The following is a 21694-nucleotide window of genomic DNA, read 5'->3' as shown; positions in this document are numbered from 1 at the left end:
AGTTCATATTATTAGCTGGCTAGTAACATAAATATTATTTAATTCTAAACAGTTGCATTTATATTTTCTGAATCTGTAAGTTTATTTTCTTCGGGCTGAATTTCTGAATGAAAAGCAGTTGTTTAAATCATAAAAAACGCGCTTTATTTTATTGAATTTCGATGAGTAAATAAATCTGAGTCGTCTAATTCACAATTGTCTCCTTGAAGAATCTAGTTTAGAAAGAGCAGACTCTGAGCCCCGCATACTTAATTGTGTTCACCATCCATCGTCACCGTGTTCCTGTACGCTCCACTCTGATCTTTCGAGATCTCGGTGCATTGCTTATTGCTTACAGTGACCTATATAGGTCGGTGTAATAGTAATGTAATGACCCATGTTGATGTTATCAGTGCGAGCAAATTGCAGAAAACCCGTTTGACCTACATCCTTTAAAATAAGGCCAGCCTTATGATTTTCTTTTGAAAATGCAATCATATTACATTTTCCTCTCGCGACTCAATCTTTTGATAGCCCTGATATAATTATATAACAGATGGATACATGTTTGCAGATGCATGCATATATATATATTAATAAAAGATAAAGATATATTAAATAATATAAGGTATTATTGGGTAGGTTGTGGTGAGAACATAATACTATGGTCGAAGGTCCTGGGATGAATCGCATTTCATAATCAATGATACCCACATTTGTTTACTTCACTTGACACTTGTAAATCGGCGTTGAAAGGCATTGAAAGTCATTTAAAGACGTTAAAGGTCATTCAAAGACGATGAAAGATGCTGAAAAATGCTGAAAGCATTTGAGATACTCTGAATGACACTGAAAAGCCCTGAAAAGTGCGGTAAAACGCGGATGGATCAAAACATGTCATTTAAAAATACAGTAACACCCCGAGTTACGTTACACGGGACTCACGTTAATTCGCAGGTACGTAAAAAAGAATAGAAAAAAAATCTGAATAGAGCTACATCAAATTTTACACTCCATAATTATTCTAATTCAAACTACTAAAACCCAAGCGTGATTGCTTTTGCGCATTTTGTCAATTTAAATACTTGCCGTGCTTCAAACTTCGTTGGTAACTTACACAAAATTCAAATTAGATCTACGGAACGCAATACTTACGTAATTCGGGGTTTGCAAAACTTACGAGCTACAAAAGTCGAGAAATGAACAATCTTTAAACTCGTCCATAAACCACCTATATGTCCCCAAGATATCATTCGATATCCTTTTAGAGTTTCCTTTGAAATCTCTGCAATATTATGCACGATTATGCCGTACTTTGTAGGTCCCAAAAGACCTACGTGTACACTGTACAACGCTGCGCTTGCCCTACGCAGTCCGCTCCGGGCGCCGAATTTCCAAGGCGCCAAGGAGCTGATAATACCTGACACCTAACAGTTCTAACACATCGCCCTTGAGATTATTTTTCATAAAAACGGCGCTGCGAGAAAATACAAATCATTAGAATATTATTGATTACAGTGATCACCTACCTAGGCGTCTACAGGTCGCTGTTTGGCTCAGGGACGGACGTGTGCAATACCTACTGAAGTTTAAAGTAAAGCGTTGAAAATCGCCGAAAATTAGGCTCTCTTTGATAATCTTGATAATACTGAACGATATGCGAGAATAAAATGCTCTACGGCGGGCATGAAAAGTTCAATATAATAAAGTATTCGCTTCGTTTTTTCCTTTCTTTGGTTTATTTTAAACACAAAATTCGGTTTTTTTTATTAGACGAGTTATAATAAATTGATTTATCTTCATTTTTGTTGTTATCTAAGCTATGACAGCTATATACTGTATATAATATCTGCCTAAGTACCTACATACGATTTTATTTTCGTTTTGTTTGTCTCAATAGTAATAGGTTTTTCATACAATTTGCATTTGCTTTGTTTAATGAAGCGCTAAAATTATTCCTTTTAGCAGCGAATGAGAAGTATTTTCTGTTTGTTTTAAATTACAAAAATAGAAAGTGCTTGTTTTTATTTATTTTTATAATTGGAGACGGTTGACGTAAGGTTCCCATGAGCACTTAGGCCAGTGTTTCGGTGGGAAACACTGGCCTAATGATATATTGACGCCTAATTCATTATTAAATTCAGTTACACTTGCTACAAAGAAATTTTATGTCCGGATCTAACTTATTTAAGTTCAGTCTTAGGTCCCCTCTATTAGTTATATCCAATCGATTTCGTTTTTTAATGAGTAAATCGCTCATGGTGCTATTTTTTTTTGTATGATCGATGAGTATTTCCCTTTATATGTGGAATGTCTACGTGTCTCATCTCTGAAGTGTGGTGCCCCCACCGGTGAGGCATAACGCCTCACCGGTGGGGCATAACGCCTCAGAGGTGGGGGCACCACACTTCAGAGATGAGACACGTAGACATTCCACATATAAAGGGAAATACTCATCGATCATACAAAAAAAATAGCACCATGAGCGATTTACTCATTAAAAAACGAAATCGATTGGATATAACTAATAGAGGGGACCTAAGACTGAACTTAAATAAGTTAGATCCGGACATAAAATTTCTTTGTAGCAAGTGTAACTGAATTTAATAATGAATTAGGCGTCAATATATGTGTGTGTTTGTACTAAATTTCAATTTTAACTTGTGTTTTATTATTGTTTTAATTTTTATTTTACTCTACTTAATCACATTTTCAATTTGTGTTTTGTAATAATTTCAGTTATAATATATGTATTAGGATAGGTTTTATTTAATTTCATTGGGGGTTCATATGTTTACAAACATATTACAATAAGATTTGAAAATTTACCTGCTGTTTAATTAAAAAAGATGCTGGTGGGGCATCTGACTTTTGAAAAGACTACGGTGGGGCATGGCATAAAGAAGGCTGGGAAACACTGACTTAGGCCATAGGCCCATTGTGATATCTCCCATTTTACCTCATTCCTTTAATAGAAACCCGGTCCCTTTTATAAAGTTCACCAGGGTTGTCATTGGATACGTGGCTATGTCTTCTGTTCTACAATGTATCTTCCCAGGAATCTGAGCCTTGTTCCCAACAGAGCTGGACGTTGGCACCAAAGGTAAATTGAGGTATCTTCATCCTCTTCACATTTCTGCATCTGTTGGTGTTTTCCACTCCCATCAACTGCATGTGTCTCCTGAGATGGCAGTGTCCCATTAGTAGTCCTATCAGTTCCCTCAATGAGTTTCTGTCCATATTAGGTAGTTGTCTGGTACGCCTTGGGTCAGGTCAGTTTATGACTACTTTGGATTGCCTCATTCCAGGTGCCCTTTCCCATTCCTCCCAGTGCCGGGATTTTACCCACCTTACATATGTATTTTCGTGTGACAAGCTGCTACTCCTACAGCTGGCTAGAATCCCGCAAGTGGGGCTTTCGCCCATTTCCTTGCTAGTCCATCAGCCCGCTCATTATCCTCAATTCCTTTATGTACTAGTACCCATATCAAGGTTATTTTATTGATGGTAGCAAGTTCTCCAAGAATGTTCCTGCATTCATCATCAGTCTGGAGTGGCATCGGTTACTTTCCAGTGCCATTAAGACTGGCTGGCTGTCAGAGCATATATTCCTGTACCCGATATGGATGTTCCCTTATGCACAGGCTAAGATGGCCTCCATCTCAGTTTGAAATACAGTGCAATGTGTTCTTAGAGGTATAATAAATTTCCTCTTGGAACCCTGTAGGTAGACAGACCCCGGCCCCTGCCCGAGGATAAAGTGAAAAAATGTATGGTAAAACTAGGCGCATGTGACTGAAGAAAAAAATGTAAGGAGAAGTGAATGCTAGAAAGCGTCGAAAAAGTCGAGAACACGTCAGCTATTAAATATAATTTTTGATATATCTTTCCACGCACTTATGTAGCTTTGTACATACTACTAAATACATTGAATACATCACGATTACATACTTTTAACAACTGTTGAATTTGGTAGCCTCTGGCCTGGAGCCCCACAATACTTGAAAAATTAACTATTATCATTTGTCCCTTCGGCAACGGTGAATGGTCGGGAAACCTGACTAGGCGCACCCAACATTTACACTTGGTTGACATTATTTATCTCACGAGAACGGGTCTTTTCTACGACAAGTTCTTGAGTTCAAATGTTCAGCTGCAGAAAGATTTTCGTGTTTGTACCCTCCTACATTTTCATAACCTCATTTTCTCAAAAAGACCCTCCGCACAGCATCCCCGAAGAAGAAATAGGCCTGGAATTTATGCTCGGGGCCGCCTGTATGGAGTTGTTGTTAAAATATATGTTTTATCTAAGTATCTTTATCCACGTTGAAATTTAGCTTATTTCAGTATAATTATGTTATATTAATAAATTGTATTATTCTATTTAGCTGTGATGAAAAGAGTTTGGGCTATTTCGGTTTGGTGAGGGGAAGGAAATGGAGAAGAGGAAGGTGGGGAAGGAAGGCTATTCACATATGATCACCAAATACGGCTAAAGCCATTTCAAGCAACGCTTTGATTTCGAATAATCGCATTTCCCCACATTCACCAAGGCATCAAGGAAGCAAGGCAGTATCTACCACCATATGCGACTCTTTGTATAAATACAATTATTCTCAACATTTTCCCTGTTATATCCTTGTCATGATACTTTGCTGAGTGACACTTTCAATTTGAAAATTTAAATATCTTCAAAGGCAATATGTCCAAGGTAATAACGTCGATTCTACTTCATCAAAGCATTAGTAACGCTGCTAATATTCCTGGGGTTTTACCGTTAACATTAGTTTTAATATGATAATTAGTATAATATTACCAACGCATTATAAATAAATCATTGCAAATGCATTCTGAGTGGCTTGATGCCACTTTTATTGCAGTTATTCAAATTTCCCAGTGGAAAATGGGCTTCTAGCTACCTCACAATTTTCTAGCCAATCACTGCTCTACCTCCTGGATGAGTTTACCTTGTTAAATACATTTTCTGCCAACCTTGGATACAACATCACAGTTACGCTAGGAATATTCAACTTTTTTTAAGTATATAAATTAAAATCTGATAAAAAATTCCTCATCCCCAAGTAATTAGAATTTGATTGTTTTTTTAATGAATAATTATAATATGGTTTCACAAACTACAAAGTTCACTATGTAATACATAGTATCATCTTAAGTTCTTGGTTAAAATAGTGGTGTAAACTCACAACGTTCAAGCTGTGGCACAATAATTATGTTTTTTAGCATTGGCGGCAAGAAATCGACTTGTCGACGTATGTTATTCTAAGCGCTACATGCTGTTGGAAATGATTTCTTAAATTATAACAAAATTGCACATAAGATTATAACCTCTGTGAGCGGCAATTGTACAATGAGCAGTCGGTGTTCCGCACAGCTTCTCATCACTCCAAAGGCCTATTGGCGAATTTAAATGCTCTCCCAAAGCCCCATAATAGGTGTCACCACCTACTTTGGGAATCACTGCTGTAGATAAATTACATGTAATGATATTCCCTGTTCTTACTACTGGAATTGATTCTTACAATGGCATAACTTATCCATTATTTAAGTGTAGCATGAACACTGAACACTCAGCTCAACACAAAACTCATGAATATTCAGCGTTGAGGTCTGCTTTTCGATTGCAATCATTTTCAATGAAAGTGCAAAACTGCTAGAATATGGAGGCAGTAGTGTTGCTACTGGGATGTGAACAAACTAATAAATAATTGTTTTAAAAGGAACTAACGAAATGTAATGTGCATACAATTTTGATAAATACTTCCAAGAGTCTATTACATCAGTACTTAAATACAAGCATGAATAGTTTTACTGTCCATCCCTCATCAGCGCTTGCAATTTTTCATAAATTACCAGTATCGCTGCCCCGCAAAAGATTTAATGGATAACTAACGCTTCTGCCATAGGTCACCCCAAGTGCTTGGCTACGTTTGATAATTTAGTAGGGGTGATCGGCTTCATCGGTTGAGGTGTGTTAAGAATGCGCCTGCCCACCAGCTGTATGGTGTGCCAGATGTTGAGGCTGGTTTAGAGAGACACTTTAACCTCTTCAACTGGTCTATCGACCCATCTCCTTGCGCTGCAGTGGGAGGGATATATTCATATGTCCGTCAATCCTGAACACCTTTTGCCTTCCCCGAACTCCCTCTCCTTCCTTTCCTTAAAAAAGACCCTCCACAGAGCATCCCAAAAGATGACATAGGCCCTGAGGAAAATATTTTGCCAGACTGTGTGGGATTAATGTAAAAAAATAATAACATGATGAAATATTGATTTCTAGCAGAATGTTTGTAACAAAAATGTGTTTTAAAAATTTATTTATTTATTTATTTATTAACGGAAATCGTCCAAATTACAAAATAATAACACGAATAAAGTAAAATGAAAAATACAGGAAGAGACAAAGGTACATGAAAGCAAAGACATATGGAAGATATAATATAAGAAAATAAAGTGACAAGTCGAATCAAGTCAAGAATACGCCGTGGGTCAGGATTAAAAATATTATCTTCTCACCATAAAGAACAACAAAAAAATTATGACCAGCATATCAATACGATAATTAGTAATATGTCATAATAATATATAGAAATGAAACAGAATAATAAGACATTCCTTGGAAAAATGTACAAACTAGTATACATTATTTTAAAAACACAGTCTGCGAGAAGAGACAAGCCCCTTTTTTCAGTTATAGGGACCTGCTTGGAAATTCCTTTCTAAAAGAAATCTTTCAAAAGGTGATCACGATTGATAATTTAAGAAGTGACAAAGAGCATGTACTACTCAGCCTGGTTCGCTAACACTACCATAATGTAGCACTAACAAGTTTCTGACATAATTAAATTAATATGAACAAGCAAACTTATTATTGAATAAACTAGTAAGTATTTCATTCAATACCAGTTCATAAAAAAAATGTAATGAAGAAATATTTGATACTCAGGATGGTCCAAGTCATAAAGTCGTGAATACTATTAAAATCTGGTCTAGACCGAACAAGTGGATTACTTAGTTTAGTTCGTCTACTTTTATTTTGTGAAACTAAAACGGTACAATTAAATAAAACAAAAATAAAATTTTAATTACTAGGAGAATCTAGAAAGTAAAACTCTCCCAATAAAGAATTCAAGATATTTAAAAATATATATATGAATGATCAAGCTCTAACTTAATTACCAGTATTTTTAATTCTTTTAACAAATATCGATTCAAAGATTTCATATTTTAAATCCTGCCAAAATGATTGAAATCTGGCGGGGTACGCGTCACGTCATACATGCCTTGGTTTTGTTTGTCAACAGTAAGGTCAACCCCACTTGGGTCGATATGAAATATTAAGCAAAATTTTCAAAAAACATGAATTCCTTTGAAATAATTAGTATACCACAGTGGTGAACCGTGTTCAAGTCAACGCAGCGCAATTTGGCACATAATTATCTGCATTCTAATGCACGCGGCCGGCTGATCCATGAGGTAGGGATGTAAGTTCTGTCAGAACCCGCTGACCAATCAATTTCATCTTCATAAAAATTCTAGGTGAACTGGTTTTAGGGTTAAGATTTGTTCGCTATCAGACTGATTATAACATATATTCATGATGAGACAGTCCTGAGCACATAAATTTAATAATAAACTTTTTATTTTTATCCTTAGATCCGGAAACAACAAGGAGAAATTATTTAAAATTGTTTTTATTTTTTTATGCACTCCATATACATATGTTATTGAGTGTAAATATGTGTATTTACTAACAAACGCTGTATGCAGGGACACTGGAGGGTCTAGAGCGATTCATAATAATTAAATATAGCTTCATTTTACATATTTTAAAAATTAGAGTGTTGATGTGTACGATGAAGGAGGTAAACAATCAGTTTCCTTATACCGTCATTGAAAAAGTGGTGGGGCCCCTCCAATGACCAATCACAGGGCGTTTAAATCTTTCCCAGTCTTAATAGTTTTTAAATGATAATTTATTAATTAATTGTATTAACTGTATACAATAAAACAAATATATTGAAAATCAGCATTCCGGTCCGGTCGGTGGCCGAGTTGACATCGCGCTTGGGTCCCACTCGGGCGTAGTGTGTTCAATGCCTCGGCTGGCTAAGTCCTCCATCACAACACAAGCAACATTTTCAGCTTACTGTGGTGGTAGTAGGAGATTTTCAAATATTTTCAGGTTATTCGTAACCCGGGAATGTTTGTCTTTCTTTTTAAAAAATTTAAAAAAAATTAAATTAAATTAAAAAAATATATATGGAGTACATAAAAAAATTTAAATAATTTTTCCTTGTTATTGCCGGATCTAAGGATAAAAACAAAAGTAAAAAGTTTATCATTAAATTTATGTGCTCAGGACTGTCCCATCATGAATATACGTTATAATCAGTCAGATAGCGAACAAATCTTACCCCCTAAAACCAGTTCACCAAGAATTTTTAGATATATATTTGTTTTGATGCCATAGTATTTTTCATTCATTATATATTATTCCTTAATATTTTTAATATTGTTCCTTATTGACGTTTTTCTAATTCTTCTCCAGCGAAATTGTATTGGCATAAACTCTTTTTGTTGAGCGAGCAAGCATTCTGCAGAGTGTCGCTGCATTTCTACCTAAATAGAATTAGAAAGAAATATTTAAAGAAATTCTAAGAAATCTCGATCGTTCAATGCAAATGTCCAGTAGAACGAGAGCCCAGCTGCTTTGAGAATTCTTTTTCTGTGTTCGGATGTGCTAGCTGGCAGAGCGATTTCATCAAAATGTTCTTCACTCACTACCAACCTATACATGGTGTGCAGAAACTCGCTGTAAAAGCGAGGAACTGGTGAATCTGTATCACATTTGGAGTCGATTTTATGGTATAACTTTTTGAGTTCGACTAAATCGCTCAGTAAAATGCACAAATCGAACAAAAAAATTGGTTTTCAACGTGATGTAGGTTCGCCAGTTTCCCGCTTATTCTGCGGGTTTCTGGACACTGTGTATAATATTTATTGGAACCAAGAAAAATGTTTACAACTGATCAAGGGCATAAGTTTGTGAGTTCCCATTATTGATATTTGTAAAAACACTAACAAATACATCAACATCCTCTTCAGCTTTTCCTTTTTTTAAATTTAACTGATATGTAACATTATAAGCAGGATTTCAAATAACTAAGTCTTCATCGTCAGACATGTTGCATGACAATAAAAATTGAACAGCTAAAAGCGCCTCTCGGCGTGCATTCGCTCGCTGTTCTGTACTCTCTCAATTGGTCTAAACACCACCAAACTTGTTTTTGGGATATTGTTCTCAAGACATTGACACCAGGCGAGCAAGAATAGAATGCTCTTGCTCTCACTCCATGTCCTTGCTCCTTTAGTCTCAACCTGGTTTTATATTGAAGCTTCACGGTCCATATAGTATTTACTTTTACCATGTTAAATTTGATAAGGCATTATTAGATCTGAAATATTTAAAATCAGTACCTACCCATTTTGTTTTAAAGATATCAAATGAAATATTTAATGATCTTGTGGTCAAAGGATATATTTTTTAAAGAAAATAAGTTAGGGTACATTTTTTCATGGTCTCGTCCAATGACTAAAGAAAATTCTCTTTTCAATGTCTCGCCCATTGCCAATGATTCTGCAACATCATTAAACAATGTCGTTTATGTTCTTACTAACTGTATACAGTACAGGACATTGAATTAGAATGTTGGTTAATCTAAACAAATTTCTTCTGCACATTGTTTGGTAAAATTTTATCTAACAAGGATTTTATCTAAAATGGATATAGGTAGGTTAAAATAATATCTCAAAACAATGTCGAAAAACTCATATAATACGATTTCCCAGGTTGTTAAAAGAAAACTGTATTCGAGAAATGTTGGTACTGCCATCTGTTGCACAGAAAACACACTAGGAGGCGATACTGGCCGTTTATTCTAGATTCGTAAGCCTTCGCAAATTGTCACCCACAATACATTGCGCAGAAATGGCCGCCATGTTGCCTCTTTCCGAAAGATGTTCTTGACTGTGTGTGTTTACGAACGATTTTAAATCATACGTAGTGGAATAATTTTCTGTGTGAAGCTTTATGTGAATAATGGACACTTTTAGTTAATGTGTATTATATTAGAACGTTGGATAAATGAATATACCCTTACTTGCTGTGAATTTTTCTTATGTAGTTTCGTTCGATTTGGACAGCTCAACATGGCTGACAATCTAAGTCAAAAGTCACATAAAACTAGTGAAAAAAACAAATATAACAATGTTATGCATCGCACTACGAGTGAATCTCTTCGTCTAAACGATACGGAGAAAGGCAACAACCATCCTACGAGCCTACAATCCGCATCACATAACACTAGGAAAATATCTTCGTTTCAAATCACCAGTGTGACAGTCGGTTCCCGTGTAAGTATAGACGCAGGAGAAGATTCTGCTGACGATTTAGATGAATCTCATACCGATGACATCTCTAGAATAACAGATTTAGAAAACGAAACTCCCAGTTTTTCGGAAGATACATTTTCTAAGGATGACGTGTTTTATAACGCATCTAGTGCTTCGTTAGGTTGTGCACCAGTGATACCCACTAGTTCCCAGTACGGGCTCGCAATCGTAGGCCAGGATGGCAACAACCCCAACGGGCCAGGAGTGCCGACCCTTAACAACACCGACGTGGGCGAGATGCATGTCAGTGTGACTAACTCGGGCACAGGCAGCATATACAACATTATCGGGAACCCAAAGCCCGCCGAAGGTATGAAAGAGATCCAGGAGCACGTTCGTAACGAGAGGTTCAAAGTTGTAAAGATTGAGAGCACTGAGCCTTTCCGGAGAGGCCGATGGATGTGTATGGACTATTTAGATCACACTACTACCCAACCCAGTGCACCGATTATAGTTAATAATAATGTGGACTGTCAAACTGAGACATCTACAGTTCCCAATGTCCCCGATAGTGGAGTTGTGTTAAACGACGGACAGCATGAAGAGAATGTCTCCATGGAAGTGAACAAACCTCCGGCGAAAGATCTTCAAGTACCAAATACTCATCAGCAATTACCAAATTCTATCGCATCACCCGGTCAATCTCTCACTCAACCCCTGAACATGATGCAACAGAACCAGTCTGGCAATGTATCAGTGCAATCCCCGCCTCTAGAGATCCCACAACAGATCAATCAGTCGCAGGGCATTCAAGGTAACCAAGTGAGCCAGCAACAACAGCAGCAGGCGCAAAGCATGTCTCACGTATCGCACCCTACGCAGCCCACTAGCCACCCCCCACCGTCACAGCCCCAGAGCGTGCAGCAGATGCCGCAGAGCTTTCCTTCCCACCAGTTGCAGCAAGTTATTGCCCAGTCGCAGGGTATTCCTCAGATGCAACAAATGCAGATGCACCAACAGTTGCCTCCCCAACAGATGCAACAAATTCAAAATCAGCAAGCCCAAATCCAACAACAAATGCAAGGACAGCATATGGCTCACAACCCTTCTCAAATGCCCAATATTCAGCAAATGCAACAGATGCCCCAGATGCAGCAATTACAGAACCAAGGGCAAATCCAACAGATGCCCGGGCAGCAGGCTCAAATACAACAGATTCAGATGCAGCAAATGTCTAACCAGCAGGTTCCCAACCAGCCTCTGCACCAGATGCACAGCCAACAAGCTCCTATTCAGAACATGCCCCAACAAGGACATCATATGCAGAATCAACAGAGCTTACCAAATCAACAACAACCGCAGATGCAGCATATGCAAAATCAGACACAAATGCATCCCATGCAAAACCAGCAATCTCATCAAATCCAAAGTCATATGCAACAGATGCAGCAAATGCCACAAATGAATAGTCAAGGACAGGGAATGCCGCAAATGCATAATCAGCCTCAAATGCACCAGATGAGTTCTCAACAGGGGCAAGTCAACAATCAAGGTGGCCAAGTTCAACAACAAAATCTTATGCATCCACAGTTGCAACAGAATATGTCTGGAGTTCAACATAACTATAATACCCAACCTGTGTCTCAGGCTGGCAATCCACAGAACATGATGCAGCAGCAGATTCCCAACCAGCCGCAGCACATGACACAGCAGACACAAGTCTCTCAACCGCTTGTTCAGACTCAACATTCTGTGCCACAGTACTATCAACAACAATCCCAATTAAATCAACAGGGACAGAGCCTGACTCAGGAAGTCATGGCCAATATAGTGAATTCTCAACAAGGTGCTACGTTACCTAACAATATACAGGGCATGAGTTCGCAATCTCAAGGAGCTACACTCCCCGCTAACTTGCAAGGCCTATCCGGTCAACAGACTGGTTCGATTCATCCTATTAATCAAGCTCCCCAAAGCATGCCTCAGAATACTATCCAGATGATGAGCCAAGCACCCCAGAACATTCCCATGTCGATGGATAGTAACCAATCTAATATGCAGATCCCTGTGTCGGATCCCATTTATATGCAAAATAATGTCAATCAACAAATGCCTCTGCCTCAACACATTGGAGCCCAGCAGGCCATGCTTAACCAGCAAGTTACGTCTTCCCCAGGGCAAGGGCAGTCTGGCCACATCTCTCAGCAGGGCCAGATGCCGCTGTCCCATGTGATGCCCTCTCAGCAGGGCATGAATAACCAAGCGCCTGTGCCTAACCAGGGGACTGTCATGAGCCAAACCAATTTGTCTAATATGCAGAATGTACCCATTCAACAAAACCAACAGATTAATCAACAAATGCCACAGGTTTCTAATGTAGTGCAGCAACCCTCTCAACCTATGATGCAAAATATGGTTGCTCCTAACCAACAAACCATCAATCAAAATGTCATCCAGCACGGACAAAATATTCCCATGTCGATGCAGCAAAATCATCCGGGATCCATGCAAGGAGCTTCGGTTCACTCTGTCTCCACTAGTGTTGTGCAGTCGCAGACTAGTATGCATCCACAAGTTGGTATGCCTATTCAAGGTGGATTCAACTCACAAGGCAGCGTGGGCTCCATGCCGCAGAACGTAATGCCAGTCATGTCTCAGACCAACATGACCACCCCTATGGGAATGCAGAATGTGGGCAACCAGATGGACATCCACATCTCTCAGCAGAACATTTGCAGCACTGCGTCAGCCACGCAGCCCATCATGTCAGGAACTAATTCCCCCGTAGTGTCTTTGCCAGTGAGTTCTTCCATGAACTACGCCCCCAACCCGGGCCCGGCTCCAAGTGCTGTGGACACACAGAGCTTCGGAAGTCCCGTCAGTGCAGTGGTGTCTCACGTGGTTAACAGTTTGGTGAACAGTTCAGTGGGCCTCTCTGTGGGGGAGGTGGCCAACAATGATAGTGGCGGAGGCACCCCGGCCTCCGATGGTGCTCAGCTCGGGGATATTGATGGAAAAGAGGATACTCCTGTGCAGAATACTGAAGAGAACGAGAGGTGAGTTTTCTTTATTCATATTCCAGCCTTAGCGCTTCTACTTAAATTAAACACCTATCCTTCTAGACATCTAGACCACTAACATTTTATTTTGAACGGGGGGATTTTTTTAGATGTTTGAGTCTCGGTACTGACTGTGAATGCGATGCAACTAATGTATGTTAGTACAATCTTGTGTATGAGATGCAGTGGCTTATTAATATGTATGACCTTCTGCCCAATTTTTTTTTAATGAGATATTTGATTATTTATTCAGTACAAATGAAATTCATTTCATCATTGATTCCAAGGTGCTGAGATAATTGTAATTCATGAGTAAATACCATTTGGTAAATTATGAATCATCTTTTAGGAATATTTCTACATCTTATCCATTTTGAGTTCCTAGTTTTAGGTGTGAAATGCCAGAATTTTTATGCATATATTTTTTTTTGTTTACTGTTTAGCACTCTCCGTACACATTGATTTCATTATTAAAGGTGTGCAATTTAATATTCTAAGATTTCCTTGTTACATCAAAGATTGATTATTGATATTCTGCAAGTTAGTTCATATTATTATCACATTTGCTGTATTTATGATTCTACATTGACTTTCCATGAAGTTTAAATCCCAACATTAATTTTAAAATTCTTGCAACTTTACTTTACATCTATTTTGATGAAAATAATCGTCATTTCTTACTCACTCTTTCTGTTTCCAAAGATAAATTTCTTGGAGGCCCAAATATCATTTGTATCGTCATCGTCTTTTCATTTACACTTTTATGTAATAATGAGTGTGGAATGTTTGGTTTAAATACACAGTAAGAACATTAATTATACATATTCTTTTTACTTTGTCTGTCTTTTAAGTTTTTAGCAGTGACTCGCCTACTGACTTTGCAAGCCCTACTGAATGTATCTAGAAACTTATTATTTTCATTTTTTTACTCTCTGGTATTAAAAGATTCGTAACTTTCTGAATAAATTTTTCACATATGCAGATTAATCTATTAATGTGGACCTGAAAAACAAAAGCGTAATATAAAACGTAATTCTGGAACAAATGTGATTTTATGTTAACTTTTTGGTACTTTACAGCTAAAAAAATTGCGGTTTTTTTTTTCTCTTTCAAATCGTAAAATTTATTAAAATTTCGGCATGCATTCCATTTTCCATTCCACTGGCAAGCTTGTCCTAACCAAACAAATACATTTACGAAATACGAGTTATTGCAAGCGCCTTTTTCCTGAAAAAAACTTTTTTACAGTATTAGCAAACGCTCAACATCTAATAACGTAGCCTCTGCTCATGCTTATTAGCCTAATATCGTAAAAGACTTCATTCAACTTAGATTCTGAAGAAGCATTAAAGAAATGTGTTATCAGTTCGAATAATCTTTTTATTTATTTCATATCAATTTAATAGTATTTTATATTGATAAAGAAAAGTAGTCAAAACTGGACTGTAAGAAAATATTTAAAAAAATGATTAGCTCATTACTTGTTTAGAAAGAATTATGATTCATAAGATTCATAAGTTTTCGATGGCGATGCCTCTCTGTAAGATTCGAGAAACTTTATATTAAGGCGATGCACTACGTCGTGTAATATTTTAAATTAAGCCGCTATCAATAACAACCCTTACGTAGATGGCGATGAGGTTTAAATGCCCGCTTAACACCATCCGCCTGTTTTGATTTATGCAAGAAAACATGGCCAAAAAGTGCCTTTTATTTTATTTTGTGGATGTTCAGGCATAAATATTTTTTTTTTCGATCATTTTAAAAATAACTTAATTTGCCACATTATACAATAAAATCATAACCGAAAATGTTTTCGTAAGTAGGAGATTTTGAACTTTAAAGCAGTTTTCATAGGCCTATAAATTATTTTTTTCTGGGCTTATAAAAAGACTTATATAAATAATACTCGGTTATTTCAAAGGTCAAGATGTATTCTACTCGCAGTATTTAATTAAAGCATCTGAAACATTTCTAGGCGACCAAATTTTCAAACCAAAAACACATGATTTTGCATTACTACGTATGGCATCGCCTTAATTGCATGAATTTATTGGTAAGAGTTACATTGTTTTATGACTAGGCCGGTCCTAATATGTTGACAGAACTAATTTATATATACAGGATGTTAAGGGACATACTTGACATACATTATCCAGTGATTCCTGACATTATTTGAAGTAAAAATATTAAATTAAATTTTGATCTCCGGTTAATTTTTATGTTATTTTTGTGTTAAATAATGAACAAAAAAAAAATCTTTCCACTTGTCATCACTGGTCACTCAGCCGAATAACTGCTCAACCCCATGACCCGACTCTTAACTGTTCAATACCTACTGATTTATTTTGTTTTTTAGTTGGGAAAAAAGAAGAAAAAAATATCTCAACTGTCGTCGCAAACCATAATTTCATTAACATGTTTTACTCAAAATAATATCAGGAATCGCTTGTTAAAGTAAGTCAAGTACGTCCCTTAACACCCTGTATATATATTTTAGGATAAGTAAAACCTCTAATTGTAATATTTAATTATTGAATACAATATTAACAATTCTTAAACGAAAATATGAAACAGAAAAATCAGAAAAACATACGGTCGCATCTAGGTGTTGAACCCAGGCCCTTCGCTTTGCCGGGGCGCTGCTCTACCAACCGATCTAATGGGAGTATTCTTAGCTAGCTATCCTTGGTTCATATTTAGCTGTATCATACTTCGAATAAGAATTATCAACATTATCTTCTTTTTCTCACCGCTCATTTTAAATAATGCATAAAGATAGCAGCCAATAAAAATTAAGATAATATTTGTAGTTCTTATTCGAAGTATAATACAGTTAAATGTGACCGAAGGATATAGGGTCCCATTAGCTCAGTTGTTAGAACAGCGCCCCGGTAAGGCGAAGGTCCTGAGTTCAAGTCCCAGATGCTACCGTATATTTTTCTGTTTAAAATTTTCGTTTACAACTTGCTAATAATATCTTCAAAAATTAATTTATATTTTTTTATTGTATCCATTTCTCGGTTTGAACATTTTTTTTATAACAGATGTTATTTACTTTTTATTAATTTATCACCCTGATGGTCTAATAATATTACTAAAATATGTATATTAATAAACTCACTTCAATAATGGAAAAAAAAATATTTTTTTAAATACTTTGCATATCTGTATTTTTAGTATCGCTAATTTGACTAACGTTTCAACAGTATTTAATCAATATTGATCCCTAAAAAAATACATTTGAATATATAATATCATGTTCAAGGTTGGGTGTAATAGGCCTTTGATCATTATATTACAGGGTGGCCGCATACCAGAAAAAAACACGGAAAATCGAATACTATCAAGCTGGTTAGGGAATTATTGTCCGTTTCAAAGATATCAGGGGATCCCCTTTATATATTGTAGTATTATTTCTGGTACTATCAGTATGGCAATAACGAATTAATTGCAGTGTTATGTGTCTCAAATTACTAGGTTAACCCTTTTAGACCGTATGCATGTTTGAAAAATAAGTGTGCTGCAGATTTTTCTCACTATCTGGAACGAATAAAAATTAGGTTTTTTATTGGATTTTAGCTACTAGATCAGGCGGCAGCCATTTTTATGATTCGATGTGTTTAAGAATTATTTTCTCCCGATTTTTTTAAAGTATTTCTTTTAACCCCTCCAGCGTTTTAGGGTCTTATATGACCGGGCGTCCATATTTTATAAGTTTTTTTTTCTATCTTGCGGTAATGCGTAATTTTTTTTTGTTAGAAAGAGAAATAATAATTCTTTCCAGTTTGTTTCAAATATTTATACTGGAATCCATTTATAAAATCCTTAAAATATCCAAATTGAATAATTCATATTTTGCGCCGCTATCGTAACAATCGGTTTAACTTTAAAAATGATTTATTATTACATGAACGATAAAAGTGAAGGTACAGTTTTCTTACAAATTCCCCAAACAAAACGAATGTGTTGTCGAAATATCGAGTTCTCTCAATGTTTCTATGATTGGAGTAAAAAAATATTTTTTTTTATTTCTTTGGCATTCACTATGTATGTTTTAAAATAGCTAGTTAATGACACGAACGTGTCGAAACCGGTCGCTAATTAATAAAATTTATAAGTAACAAATGTACATTGTGAATAATAAAACTCATTAAAAAAAAAAACAAAAAATGTAAAAAAAAAGTATAAATACGGTTAGCGTTTTTGACAATTTTCGCGTTTGATATTAAAATTTGATTATTTAGAAATAGTGATAATTATTTCTAATTCATACACCGAAAGGATAATTGTATCTAGTTTCTAAAACAGTATTTATTTTTACAGAAAATTAAGAAATACGATTTATGTAGCGCATTTGAAATACACAGAAAACATTGCAAACTGAACAAAACTGATGAAAGTACTGAAAGGTTAAATTTAATGAAATGTTATATTTTTGTCATACGATTTGTAATTTTGTGTGAAACAAATTTTCAAATGAACGTAGCAATTACGTTTAAGCCTGTGACAGACCACGCTATAAGCGCGCTATATTCTTGTGGCTTGGCCTATTTCAGCATATCGCTCGCCATACTTTCCCATTTGGATTCCATGGCGAGCGATATGTTGAAATAACCATGATGCGTATAGCCTAATCTGTCAGCCCCATTAAGGTTTTGGAAAAAAAATAGGAAAATTATCAAATAACTCTTTATCGATTATTTATTATCAATCATCAAATATGTTCTACCACAGCGAGTTTTAATTCAGGTCTGAAAGGGTTGAGCGCACTTTAGTTTGGATATAAATTAAAATGTTTTTTTTTTTTTTCAAAAAAAATATTTATTGCACAAAAAGAGTACAAAGGGTATAACTTATAGGTTACATCCTATTTCTTCCAGCTAACCCAACAAATAATCGTTATATCACATAACCCAACAATTACATGTTAACAAATAAATAAAAAAATAACAGTAAATAAAAAACTTAATAATTAATAATTGAAAAACATAATAATTACCTACTATCAGCGCAACTATTTTGCACCCTTATGAGAACTATCGAACAATTACCTGTCAACAACGACATACCTATCGTTTTTTAAAACGAAATCTCGAACGAAGTCGGATAGTAAAGGTTGTTTCCATCTTATTTTTTAGAAGACTATTCGTGACATTTTTAAGTATGGTGAAGCTAAAATTGATCCTGATCAGGGTAACTGACGCACTAGAGAAGAAACTGGGAAAGAATAAACTTAACAACTGCCTTCGTTTTTCGGCGACCACTCTGTGTCAGTTCTCTTAGCAGCGCCTGACTCCGTGAATTGGACGCATTTGAAGACTGTCTTACCATGGTTAATAACTAGTCATCGATGAGTAAAAATTAGTCGTAATAATATCTACTGCACAAAATGCAATGTTATTTTATGGTTTCGAAAAGCGCTCAACTTTCATACACTAACACGTGTGATTTTTATTATTGTATTAAGCTAGAATGAATAATATCACGTACATATTTACGTATATTATTCATTATGATGTCAATAATCATATCACATAATACTTCAAATCACTAACTGACTAACGAACCATTTCTCCGTTTCCCCGCAGAGGTAGGCAGAGAGATGGGCCGCCAACCACTCGGTCTTGGCAAACACTCCTTGATTCGTTCACATTTATACATCGTCTCAACATACGCTTCTGTTATTCTGAATCTTGACATGGCCCGACTCAAGTATTTGGTTTACTCGATAGTGCCGTGTCTTCCTCGGGCGTCTCCGAATTCTACAATTCAAATCTTCAAACTTCCAATCACATCAAATTTTAATCCATCCTCAAAATAAATGACGTCTTATCGACTGGCGTTCAGATCAGCAGATTCTTAAAACCTCTGAAATCAATATGCTTGTTTATATTTGAACTTTTTTTCTCAGCTCGGCGATTTTATGTGAGTATCAATTTAATTATTGGCTGATAGATTTTTTACCAACCATTTTTTGCCCCGCTGAATTGCATCAGTGAATAAATGAGAATTATTTCCGCGGCTGAAATAAATAATGGAGTTAATTATGCACCGTGGGGTAGATTAACTAAGGAAGGTTAGCGAGGGAGATAGTGGTCGGTGAATCATCCTCATCCTACACAACCCAGTCGACCTACACTACTCAGTCTTCACCTAGCCGACCATATGGGGAGAGAAAATAGCATAAACGGCTGGTGCGTGCTTCTTACATTATTCATGTATCATTATTATTATCAGGCCTGCTCTATACTCTCGGAGGGACTACACGGGGAGCCCGAGGCTACAGCGAACGCAGCCCCTTCACATTCACAACCAATAATAGGTAAAGCAACGACTTCGCGATACTAGAGTGCAGAGGTAGCGTTCGGGCCCTCGTGCTTCTATAATCCTCCGTTAGACTGTAATATGTCGGGTAAAGCGAGTATTACGTTTTATCAATGCATTCATTTTATTATTGCGATTTGTAATAAAGTTTGCAGTGATCTTCTGATAAACTGCAGCACGTTTGCACTAACCACACGCCATAAAGAAAGATCCAGCACATTTGCACTACCCACAAGCCATAAAGAAAGAAACCTGCTTAGTATTTTTATCGCTGCTTTCTTTCGTAGATTTTTTTTGCTCCCCTTTTCGAACGGCCCGCTGTTGCAGTTCTAATGAAGTGATCGGTGGGATGCCGCAGCAGCTGACAGACATTCCTGGAATGGTTGTACCGTTGTTCACTCGAGTGTATTTTTATCTTACAAATAAGTTAAAGTAGAGTTGTCATGAATATGTCTGCCTGCATTGAGATCCAATGCATTTTGAAACTATTCTATTCATAATAATTATTGTGGTTATTTCGAACAACCCTGTGACGTTGTTACGTAATGTGTAATTTGCTGTTGTTTCAGCTACAAGACTATACTAAAACGATCCACATTGCTTCTAATTTTCCAGTATTAAAAAAACTTTGCTCATCTGCATATAAATGTGTACACACGTACTTTAATTCTATGGGCAGGCTCGCTGCAGTACGAACATTAACATTAGTTTATAGTGGCGTGGACTGTGGATATTTGATCCCAAATCAAATGGATAAAGCACAAAGCCGAAGCTCGCCTCGTGTTCTTCATTCTATATTCTATAGACCTGTATAATATATTTTACAATGCAGACTGCTGTGAATGATGCCGAGTAATGTGGTCACAGCAGTCTGGCCAGCTTCAATAATGTGTATTTCCGGTACACTTTTTGTTCTGCATTATTGTATCGGACCATCTCACAATCGCTGCGGCTCCTTGTTCGTAATTGAAATCCGTAGTGCCTCATTGCGTTTTTATGACAAGACATTTGAATGGTTTATATGGTTGATTAATGATTTTTATGGACTGAACTGTGAAACTAGTCCTAGCCTCTCGATATAGATGTTTACAATGTCTCTCAAAGCTTTCTAAATCCTTTATTAATTCGTCTTCCGATTCCTCAAATAACTTAGTAAAGTAGATCAGATTTTTACCTCCCCTTTATTTAGTAATTAACTGGGTACGCTTGTCAGTAGGGCAGACATCCTAGACAAGGAAATGTATTAAATTCCAGGAAAAAATAATGCTTTAGTATTGCGTACAGAGCCAGAAGAAACCCTCGAAATGTTCCAACCTCGATCAATCCTATTATTTCTTCGTCGGCCGCAGTGCCTCAATGTCTCGCCAGTGAAATCCATGTCAGTGTTCTAGGGTTTGTTTTCCCTGTCGTAAAGAGGTGTCAATAGTGGCGGATGCAACAGACGATATGCATTTTTAACAAGTCACATATAATTATGCAAATCTGATCCTTGGCAATGGCGTCTTGATGTCGCAGGCTCCGCGTTCACCCGATCAAACATGAGATTAAATCAGTTAATTAATTTAAATGCGATTACATTCAAATTCCTTCGATCTGAACTTATTCTCACGGTGTATAAAGTTGTAAACAAATATCACACCTGAAATTAAAGGATTATAAAAAAAATCTCTTCAATTCTTGGTAGCATTTCCACATGATATGCATTTGCAGTTCTATTTACTGTAGACAGTACATAGACGACCACAGTTATTATGTTTATTATGCTACGTATACATATGCGAGCCGAACTGTGAACTTATGGGAAAGGGATAAAGCAACCGCAAATGGCGCGAAACGCCGCTTGCATTAATTCGTGGCTCGGTTCGCGTTTCGGTTCGCAAATGTATACATACCATTATGTACAATATTTTCTTGAT

At 36.5% G+C, this 21694-nt stretch overlaps 1 protein-coding gene across 4 annotated transcripts in view; it reads left to right on the top strand.

Annotated features, from left to right (window-relative positions):
- Window positions 1–9989: 9989 nt before the first annotated feature.
- Window positions 9990–21694, top strand: part of LOC149424895 (uncharacterized) — a 218357-nt gene continuing 206652 nt past the window's right edge. For all 4 annotated transcript variants that reach the window (XM_089647706.1, XM_089647701.1, XM_089647705.1 and 1 more), the window contains exon 1: window positions 9990–13448. In XM_089647706.1, the coding sequence (XP_089503832.1) occupies window positions 10117–13448 (3332 nt within the window). In that variant the 5' untranslated portion in view covers window positions 9990–10116. The remainder of the gene's footprint in view (window positions 13449–21694) is intronic.

Source organism: Hesperophylax consimilis, chromosome 3 (genome assembly GCF_061612785.1).
Source record: "Hesperophylax consimilis isolate HC1 chromosome 3, BYU_Hcon_1.0, whole genome shotgun sequence".
Lineage (NCBI taxonomy): Eukaryota > Metazoa > Arthropoda > Insecta > Trichoptera > Limnephilidae > Hesperophylax > Hesperophylax consimilis.
The sequence above is the reverse complement of the archived record's forward strand: the minus strand, read 5'-3'. Positions and strand labels throughout refer to the sequence as shown.